This window comes from Mastacembelus armatus, chromosome 14, assembly GCF_900324485.2.
Source record: "Mastacembelus armatus chromosome 14, fMasArm1.2, whole genome shotgun sequence".
Lineage (NCBI taxonomy): Eukaryota > Metazoa > Chordata > Actinopteri > Synbranchiformes > Mastacembelidae > Mastacembelus > Mastacembelus armatus.
In genome coordinates this window covers 18975427-18986355 of record NC_046646.1, presented here as the reverse complement: position 1 = coordinate 18986355, position 10929 = coordinate 18975427, and the positions used below count along the sequence as shown (strand labels likewise).

At 37.3% G+C, this 10929-nt stretch overlaps 2 protein-coding genes across 2 annotated transcripts; one reads left to right on the top strand and one right to left on the bottom strand.

Moving 5' to 3' along the window:
* Positions 1-1818: 1818 nt before the first annotated feature.
* On the bottom strand, positions 1819-3686 carry LOC113142829 (claudin-4-like). The gene has a single exon (XM_026328134.1). The coding sequence runs from the start codon at positions 3345-3347 to the stop codon at positions 2676-2678; it is 672 nt and encodes a 223-aa protein (XP_026183919.1). The 5' UTR covers positions 3348-3686; the 3' UTR covers positions 1819-2675.
* A 5457-nt stretch (positions 3687-9143) lies between these two features.
* On the top strand, positions 9144-10337 carry LOC113142830 (claudin-4-like). Its single transcript, XM_026328135.2, has one exon. It carries the CDS (start codon positions 9320-9322, stop codon positions 9962-9964), a length of 645 nt encoding a protein of 214 aa, XP_026183920.1. The 5' UTR covers positions 9144-9319; the 3' UTR covers positions 9965-10337.
* The last annotated feature ends 592 nt before the right edge of the window (positions 10338-10929 follow it).

Genomic DNA, 10929 nt, shown 5'->3' with positions numbered 1-10929 from the left:
TACATGTTGCAGAAATGTCCTCTGACATTATCTGACATTAGCAGTGGGAAACCACAAATAGTATCAACAACATAAACAAACCTTAGGACCGAACAGACAGGATTTGTTTGTCGTTTCATCATGGAGAGTCTTCATCAGTCAGTTTGTCGTGTTTATATATCAACATCATATGGTTCATATCCTCTGTGGTAACAGCCACCAGCTGTAGACAGCCGGTATCAGTGCTCAGTGTAAAACAGACACAGGTCAGAAAACGCAAAATTTCGAGACAGTTTTACATTATCACAAATTTGACTTATTATTGTACTCAGTTACAGGAACTCAGATCTTAGTTTTATCATTATAACATGCATTAGCCTTCATGTGAGATTTGCAATTACAACAAACCCAGGATAATGTAACATGTAAACTTAATTTGATGCGTTAACTAAACTATCAATTTGAAATTTAGTTAACAGAGCCCATAGTTTTAACTTATTCTGAGCTTATAATTGATGTTTAATATAATTTATTATGGCAGGATAAACACTGTGAATTATCTTTTTTTTATTTCTTAAATAAATAATAATAATTTGAAAAAACAGCCATATTTGTTAAAGTAACAAATTAAGGTTTCGATTGTCCAACAACTTAAAACATTGGAGTTTTTACAGAGGCAGTGCAGTGGAGTTTGACAGTGACCAGGTGATTGTTTTTCAAGAACAAGTGCAGGAGCATTAACAGAAACTGGGGTGCTCTAGTGGTTTTCTATTTCCATATATAACCATGTAAGTTACAGTGGAAAAACCAGGCTAAAACAAAGACACACCTATGGATATGTGTTTCAATTACAAGTCCACGAAGAAAGTATTTATTCATTTACTTTGTAAGTACTGGTTGTATTTTAGAACAATTTTGAGGTATTTTACTTAAGTATTTCATCTTTCTGTTCTTTAAACTACATTTCTGATGCAAATAGTGCACCTTTTACTACTCTACATTTATCTGATAACTTTAGTTCATAATAAAAAAAATATACACTTAGTTTCTGCTGTGTTATGATAGGTTAGCAAAAGATAAGACTTTGAGTCTGAAATGAAACTCACAACCTTCCCAGCACTAAAATAATTAAAATGGGTCACACCTTTTTCCTGCTTTCATATTTACTGTCAATAATGCAAAATGCATTCATAAATGCAGTCCCTCACTAAAAATACATATTTTGTAAATGGGCATTTTGCATAGTGAGAATTATTATTTTTTTTACCTTTGATACTTTAAGTGTATCTTGAATGTAATATTTGTCTCTTATATTTACAAAGGAGTATCTAAAACTTATTTCCGGCATGTTGAAATATGTTTAGTCAGTGCTGTCCAGAATGGCAGAAGCAGGTCACATGCAGGAGTAGGCTGTACCTGAGAGCGACTTCCAAAACACGGTAAGATCATTTGACTATTCAAAACAGGACAAAGTCAGTTCAGACCAAACAGACAGACAGTCTGTCATATACCTTGTATCTGTCATATACAACTCCAATGTATTTCACACCTACAATATATTCATTCCTAAAACAACTATTTTTTGTAAAATGAGTACACAGTACTGTTTAAAAAACTGAAAAAAGTAATATCAAATATAGATGAAATTCTCTGTATTTCATTTTTCAAATAATGTGTCTTGAAGTTATTGTTCATTTTTTGTTGTTAGAATGACTTACCATTATTTAAAGATTGAATTATAATATTAATTATTAAGTGCAATCAGGATAAATTAGGCTCACATTTCATTGTAAAAATATCTTTATTAGTTTTTTTGTTATTTAAACAGTTTTACTCCCAGATTGCTGAAAATGTTTAGTCACATGCCGCATACAGTTTGAATAAAAGTCAAACACATATTAATGCAACTAAAGACATGCAAGTTTTAATCTTTGTCGAAAATACACAGCAACAATAAACTACTGTGACACAAATAAAACGAGTCACATACTAATCTAATCCAAATGTCTTATATAAATAATTTTTGTCTTTTTTCATAGTCCATTTTGCCATTATGATCATGCTTTGAATCCGCTTTGACACAGTTCCATAAAGTTTCACATATGTGACTCAGCCGGTTTGTATTTTGTAAAGAAAAACATCAAATTAAGTTAAATATTATTCCCCATTTGTGAAACCATTAGATTACATTACAATTACAGTCTGGATTTGCTTGACATCTTATAATTTATGTGTTAATTAACGCAATTAGGAACATCCACAATAGATCTAGATGTGATGAGCACAAATAAATAGATTAAATATTCATTTAACTCTGGTATACAAAGTCTACTCACTGAACTCTGACGATAAACCAATTCTCATATCTTTTACTGTATTCGACCTTTTGCCTTTTGAAATTTGATGATTATTTCCCTATTCTTCACTTAAACCAACTACTATATGTAAACATTATCATCTAACAAGTGCAGAGAACTTACAAATCCATGCACAAGTATCAAAACATATCTATACACATCTATCATGCTAAAATATAAAACTCCTTTTCAGCCTTTTCTAATAAGCAGTTGTTTCCAGGTAAACCAATGTAATTATTATTTAACTACTTTTTTACATATATTTCCTGAAAATGTACAATAAACAGAAACCCCATAAAAAATATAACAATAATCTGTCCTTGGTCCAGTTTGCTTCCCTTACACATAGTCCCTCCTGTTGTAGGAGCTTTGGGCCACTGACCTCGGTGCAGCAGAATATGCTATACGACTCTGGGGGTGCACGCTGTACCTTGACGGTTTCTCTTCCCGTGGAGGGCAACTGCAGCACAGAACTGACCCTCCAATCAGCAGCAGAGCAGCGGCAGCCCATCCCACATACAATGCTGCCCCGATCTCCATCTTCTGTCCAGTTGGGATGACTGGACTGTAGAACTCAACTACAATGATGTTTGCTGACCAGGAAACGGGCACCAGCTGCGTTAGAGCTGCTGTGATGAATGTTGCCCCAGAAGAAACCATCACTCTGGCTTTAATACCGTCGTCGTCAATGCACTTTGTGCACTTTGCTCCCACCATGGCGATGAGGAGAGCCACCACTCCTAAGATGATAGCGACGACAGTGAGCGCCCTGGCTGCCTGCAGGTCCTGGGGTAAGGCCAGCATGGAGTTGTAGACCTTACACTGCATCTGCCCTGTGCTCTGGAACACGCAGCTCATCCACAGGCCCTCCCAGTACTCCTGAGCTGTAACAATGTTGGCACCAATGAAGGCAGAGACCCTCCACATTGGCAGAGCACAGCAGAGCACGCTCAGCACCCAGCCAAGCACTGACAAAGTGATGCCAACCACTTCAAGTCCGAAAGACGCCATCGTGCATGCAGACAGATGACTCCTTTGTGACTCAAAAGCTTCTTAACTTGTGCTTCCTCTTCTCTCGATTCCTCTGTCGAGGTTTCTTTCTTTCTATCAAGGTTTCTCTTTCTTGTTCCTGTTTCTCCCTTTTATTTTTCAACGAATACCTGAAGGCCTTCTTAATTTGCTCCTCTTTGCCAACCCTTCCTTCCACCAGCTATGTCTTCTCCTCAAGCTGCTTCACCTGCTGCACAATCCAGAAGTATGGATTTGTCAGTTTTCTTCCACCACAAACTCCCTGCTGCATATACGTGCCCACTCAGATGCCGTTTCGCGTTTTCTGCAGCTCATAAGGAGTCGACCTTTATCTGTGTATAATTTTATTACTTAGTGTTCAGACCCTCCTTTGAAATGACATCATTCACCAAACCAAGCCAATCAAGTGAGTCCTGGACATTGGCCTTATTTGGCACCTGGGTGTGTTGTGCTCATTGTGCCCTTTTTCAAATGAAGAGTGTTTTTATGATTTAACCTTTTGCCCATGGTAGTGCTGGGTGTGACTGCTTTATTGCCATATGAAGGTAATGAGTGGCCAGGGCAGCGCTTGTTTTGTGGTTGAAAGGTGACCACATGAGACTGTAATGGATATGCAAACATGCATTTTCATAGATGTGTGTTTGTGTGTTTATATGAGTCTGTGCATATATTCAGTGTGCATGTGTGTATGTTTGCTTATAGTGTAACTGTGTTTGAGAGAGAGGATGAGAATTTAGGAGAGATAAAATGTTTTCTGTTTTTTTTTTTTTTTTTTTTTTCAAGTTTCTTTGCAATTTGTCATGTTTTATAGCCTTGATTAAAACACCACGTTACAGTTTTAATAGCAGAAACAGTCACTATCTTCACTAGGTCACACAGTCTATGAGTCACCATACAATTAAATCCCAGTTAATGACAAACTAGTAATGCTCTGTATTTTATAGATAAGATGCTTCTTTGAATTGTCTCTACTGGTCGAAAACAGTTGGGCAAAACAGTTTGATTTCCTGTTGATTTCCTTGAAAGTTTAATGAAAAGACTGAAACCAACGTCGTTTAATGTTTCCTGCCATCTGTGGCACATAAACACAAGCCCATTGTTAAAGGCTCAAAGATATATTTATTTTTACAAAAGGCCGAGTATGTTCCTAAAACAGGTGTGAACTGCAGGTCCTAGTAAACATTGCTGCAGTTGAAGTAAAAAGTGTATTTGTTGGGGACTGTTTTTGATTACATTTGGTTAGCAGTGGATCACAACACCACTGACTAACAATCCCACCCAGTGCGATGGTGTTATTGTGTTTTTTATTGATTTTTGAGAACAATGGAGGTGTATTGTATATAGGTGCAGAGGAAAAATCAATACTGAACAGAGACAGTTGGTGCCAGGTTCAAATAGTTGGAGATAGAGACTTTGAATGTTAAAGTTAAATTTGACCTCACCTTAGGAAGGAGCTCCTAACAATTTCCGAAAGAGCCTTAAATATTAGAACATAACGAATGTTCTGGTTCATTTTATAAATCAGGTCTGACTGTGTTGGTGTGACGCCATGTCTATGCTTGTAGCCAGTTTGTGCAGGTGATTATCACAATCTGACCCATTTTTATCTTGTATGTGTGTACACATATCTGCGACACAATGGCTAACTCACTAACCATGATAAGATTAAGTGGAATACAAAAACAATTATTTGAGATTATCTTGTATTTAGGAAGTAAACGGTTTGCCAACAATTCAAATCATATCGCACTGCTAATACTATCAAATTCTTTGTTTGCGTGCTTAAACAAGAAATTGTCGATCGTCCAGACGCTATTCGACAGGCTGACAAAACCACAGATATAGAAATAAAGCAAGCAATTCTTTATTTATACAGAACACGGATGAGGTTCATTAGAAGTCATATTCATATTCATGCCATCATAAAAATCTTCTTTAAATTCTGTTTCTATTTACACAACTGTTCTGTTTCTGCTGGTGTGCGTTAGTTGAAAGTTGAAATGCAATTCTTCCTATAGTTCAAAGTTTGTTTGCATGGAAACAACAAACACACCACTGGACCAATCTGAACTCCTGAAAACACTGGAAACATGGCAGACATTGATTTGTTTTCCAATATTCCCTTCACAACATATTTACAAATGACAGAGCCTGAATTACCCACTGAACATTAAGTTAATTACCTTTTGCCTTTGCTTATAATAACAACAGCACAAATATTTTTTTCCATGTAAGTAGGGGAGTTTCGGCAGATGGCTTTATCTCTCACAAGAGGTAATAAATGAGTTTCAGTTAGCAGATGCATTATACATTGGTGTATTGTTTAAACATGTGCGTCAGTGGATTTCTGAGAGCGTAAACACTTCCTTCTTCCCAGTTACAGAGTTATACAGGTATACACATGATGCATCATCAATAAGTCCACCGGGGTGTGTGGACATGTTATGTCTGAGAGCACACTGAATTATTAATTGGTTTATCTATGTGGTTATAGCCAAGGAAAAATCAGATAGTATCCATGTCTGTGACTATCAACAGTAACCTAAATGAAGTGACAGCCATAAAAATATCCTTCCACACTGAAAGTGTTGATATTGTGCTCTAAATTTAATTTCGAGGTTGAGAATGAGTGATTTGAATGCAGCCTGGATTTAAGCTCTACATCTATAGATTATATTTGAGTATTTCTAGTTTCTGATCTTCTCTACTTCCACCCTACATCTCATTTATTTTTACTGCAGCCATTTCTGTAAAGCTGTAAATGTTTGGCTTATTGAAAAAATGAGGAGAAAGATCAAAAGGTCATAGCTGACAATCATGAAACCTTTGTACAGCTGCCCTAGAAACTAAATCACAAATAATCATTTTATACTTTGGTTAATTTACAGTGGAATTTGAATATTTTCACAAAAATTCCACAGTTCAAACATCTCTCTCACAATCACCAGTCTGTCCTTTGACACTGCCTGTTTCAAAGAAAGGTCACCAGCCAGTGGTCATACTGCTCTATAAACACACTCTCAGTTACTGAGTACTGAATCTTAAAAGGCATAGAAAGCCTTGGATTTAACGGTTGCTTTGAGATTTATGATCACATAAATAGCTCTTTGAACACTGGGTATTAACAGACTTTCACAACCACCCAGACATCCCTCTTTTCTCCTTGTGTATAGAAAGTTATGTACTCTATTGCAGTTCATACCAAACTGTCTGAAACTAAACTGGCAACATTTTAAAGTCAAACCTAATTCTAACCATAACTCTAAAACCAAGTCTAGACCTCATACAGTCACGTGACATGAGGTTTATGAGGAAATGTCCTCATAAAGATGGTATAATCTAAAATGGTCTGCTGCCTCCCTTTGGGCAGAATGAAGAATAGCAGAGGAAGACAGCCAAACTTCAGAGAGCTTCTTTCACATCAGGGTTACAACATTTTAGAAGGTACAAAATCCAGACCTGTGAAATATGTTGCATATCTTATCACTTGAATGTACACTGACTCCTCTTTGTTGCTATCCCAACTCCTCCCACACCAATTTCATGGAAATGTTGAGGCTTTTTTTCCTGTGATCTCCTGTGAATAAAACCCCCATATGTTCTCACTTACAATCAGCCATTAGTCTGACTCACAGAATAGACACACTGAATATAACAGAGCTTCTCTTAAAGCCAAGCTCAGCCTTTATTCCACATGGTCAATTTTACCTTAATTTTTATTCCACTAGTTTAAGTCCTATATTTATTATTTTGAAAAATGTAGACTAATTCTAATCTTGAAGCAACAAAATGATAAAAGGAAAATTTCACCTAATTACTTAACTTCATGAAATCATGCTGGACTGTTTAAATGCTCATGGGTGGATCAAAATGTTTTGTCAGAGAATGTGCCAAAAGACTGGCACATTGTATGTCTCATTAAGAAAACATTTTAATTGCAAGTATGACTCACACTGTGTGTCGTTTTTCAGCTTCTGTGTAAACACCAGTAGACAACAACAGCACTGAAGATCTTAGAAGACCTGCTGTGCAGTTAAACCAGTTAAATCAGGAAATCTCATCGAGATTAAGCTTAATTTTGTAAGAGTGACCCGAGCACACATTATCATATTCTATATAGTAATGTGTAATATATAGTAATTCTGTATCTATTTTTGTTAGTGGTCCCAAGTTAATCTGAGATAGAAACTCCTTCCCCTTAAATCATGTAATCAGAACAGATACTTAATACAGCCCTATAATTGTTTTCCTGTTTAACAAATGTTTATATGTTTATGTTCCTGTCTTATTTTTTTTATTTTTTTTATTTTTTTTATTTAGAGGACATAGTCTATGGATCTGTAAGAACCCAAAGTGCTTAAAAACAGGTTTTTCATAAATGAACAAATATAGCTGTAGTGAAGCGTTTTCTTGGTAGACTGAAGCATTTTTCCTAGAAATAATGTTTATATACAGTTAATTTGCAACAATAATATCCTGTCGAAGTAATGTATCCGCTGATAACAACCAAAACATGATTAGCATTGTGATGGTCATGTTTCAGCACTCTTGGATCTCTTAAGGGGGAGACTGTCATCTTGGTTAAATATTAAATATGTAAAAGGAAGCTGGAGTACAAGACGTGAAGTATATTTTGACATTTAATTGAAACCTTGATGACTTGTTATGCAAGGGTTAGAATGACTTGTTAAAATACAGCATATTTTGAATGGAGCAGCAGGTTATCTACATTTGTGAAAGTGTAATACAGCAACATTACTAGGCACAACACCATATTTGGTTGCTCTGAGGAATTTGTTGAAGATATTTTATTTAAAACAAACTGTCAGCTCCATTACACCAGTGGCGCCCCCAGAAAATCTTCACAGGGGTGGCCAGGAAAAATCTTGGGGTGGCTCACCAAATTGAGCCTAAAGGGGTACTTCAGGCTGAGTTCAGCTCGTGGCTGTCCATGCATGCTCCTTGACTCTTTTCCATTAAAACGACAATATACATCAAACACTTTTACCTCAATTTTGAGAAACACACAAACATTTTGAAAAAACACGTTTCATAAACACGACCGCGGTCAGCACGCACACTGACTAAAATAGCTCATAGACATTGTCAGCGTCTGCTAACGCTACTCTCTCAACTGTTTAAAAATCATACTAAAAACACATGATAACATTAAGGCCAACACAACTTAAAATTAATATTACAGCATTCATTTACATATTGGTTAGCTTTCTGGACTGGCTTCTTTTAATACTTTTAATAGATGATTAAAGTATGATATAATACTGACATAATCGTGACATACTGACAATATTTAACTGACATCCATCATGGACAATACCTCTCATCCCCTGCATCAGACTGGAGGCACTGTGCAGCTCCTTCAGTGGAAGACTGTTACACCCTCCGTGTAGGAAGGAGCGGTACCGCAGGTCTTTCATTCCCACTGTTTTTTTGCACATTTTTCATTTTTGATTCTCTGCACCTTACTGTTGTCCTGTAGCTGTGGTAACAATTGAATTTCCCCACTGTGGGATCAATAAAGAATAAAGAATTATCTTAGTATCTTAATAATATGTTTTGTTCTGCATGTGGTGCTATAATCAAAACAATTTCACATGGTTTCTTTAACTTCACACAGAGCGGTTAGGGGAGGGTAAACAGGTTTTGTGTTTGTTCACGTTGGGGCTGGACCTGAAGAGCAGGGTATGCTTATTTTGAGCTGGTTTTTCTCACTGGCTCCTCCTCCTTCACAGAGGACATCATATGTACCTGTTCTCAACTGAATCCTCTCCCATTCAGCACCCTGACTGATCTAACAGAGGCCTTTCCTCCTTCGAAGAAAGAGACAAAACAACCCACATACAAGAGGAGTTGCCTCAGACGACTTTTAAGCTCCAACTAAAAAACAGGAAGAAGTTTCGTTTGAAGGAACTCTAACAAATTCGTAGTTCACAATGGTGTCTGCTGGGTTACAAATGCTGGGCTCTGCTCTGGGTATCCTGGGCTGGATTGGTGCCATCCTTGCATGTGCCCTTCCCCAGTGGAAGGTCACTGCTTTTATTGGAAGCAACATTGTCACCTCGCAAGTCTCCTGGGAAGGCATTTGGATGAGCTGCGTTGTCCAGAGCACAGGCCAGATGCAGTGTAAGGTCTATGACTCGATGTTGGCCCTCAGCTCTGACCTCCAGGCTGCCAGGGCCCTGATGATCATCTCTATTGTGGGGGGCATCATGGCTATCCTGCTGTCTGTAGCCGGGGGGCAGTGCACCACCTGTGTGGAGAATCAATCCTCGAAGACCAAGGTGGGCATTGCAGCTGGGATTATGTTCATCATAGCTGGAGTCCTCTGCCTTGTCCCTGTCTGCTGGACTGCCCACAACCTCATCCAAGACTTCTACAACCCACTGGTGTACAGTGCTCAGAAGAGAGAGCTGGGCGCGTCGCTCTACATTGGGTGGGGAGCAGCTGCTTTGATGCTGATCGGAGGGGGATTGCTCTGCTGCAACTGCCCACCTAAAGATGAGTCCTCCTACACCGCCAAGTACAACGCCCCCAGATCCAACGCCTCCGTACCAGCATCTGGGAAAAGTGTTGTCTGAAACACAAATCACTGAAAAATCTGTTTACTGGGACAGGTGCACTGGTGCTACTGGGTTGCAAGTGTTGATAATTCAGGATGTTACCTGAGCAAAAAGTATACCTGCGTTTTACTCATGAAAGTTTTTCATGGAAAAGTTGCAGATTCAAATGATGTGTTAAAGTCGTTATGTACGTCTGAATTTTTGTTAATAATCATTAGCACATATAATGTGTAATTTTCTTTTCTTATTAATAGTATCAACTTGCTCAGTCTTATTTTGAAAGTGCTTACTTTTTGCCATATATTTGTGGGCTGTTTTTATATATCATGTGTATGAGATTCCTGAAGTGCCAGCTACACTGTAAATAAATATGTTGTTTACCTATCTGAGATCACCTGTATTTGGTTTTTATTTTCCACAGCAGCTGTTTTCAATGTGATTTACTTAGTAGTTTTAAAATTTTCAAATGGGATAATTCAATATTTTTGGGGATTCTTTGCAAGGGTTAGAATGCAGCTGTTTTTATATGCAAATATTCTGCACATTTTTCACATTTCATGAAGCATAAATATCCATTCATTACTGTGCCTTGATCAAAACCTGGATCCTCACCCTCACCAAACAGAATCTGAGAAGCACCTGTTGTCAGACTTTCTTGTAGAGCAGGTTTAGGTGTGGCATAAAAAAGGTATGATAGCTGAAACAGTTCTTTTTTTCTAAGCACAGACAAAGCTATTTGTACTTTATATAAACCCACAGGGTTAATTATTTATTTCTCAACAGAGTAAATAGTTAAACTACCAGGAAATAATTACATTTATTTGCTCGAAACTTTTATTATGTGCTTTTACTTGGTGGAAACCTTGGCATATATAATATACATATATATATATATTATATATATGTATGTTTGAAAAAAAAAAACTGTTTCAGCTATCGTGCCTTTTTTCTGTCACTCCTAAACCTGCTCTACAAGAAAGTCT

What these genes read in the sequence shown, in the direction of transcription:
- LOC113142829 (XM_026328134.1), bottom strand. Translation starts at nt 3,347, where the DNA reads ATGGCGTCTTTCGGACTTGAAGTGGTTGGCATCACTTTGTCAGTGCTT.
- LOC113142830 (XM_026328135.2), top strand. Translation starts at nt 9,320, where the DNA reads ATGGTGTCTGCTGGGTTACAAATGCTGGGCTCTGCTCTGGGTATCCTG.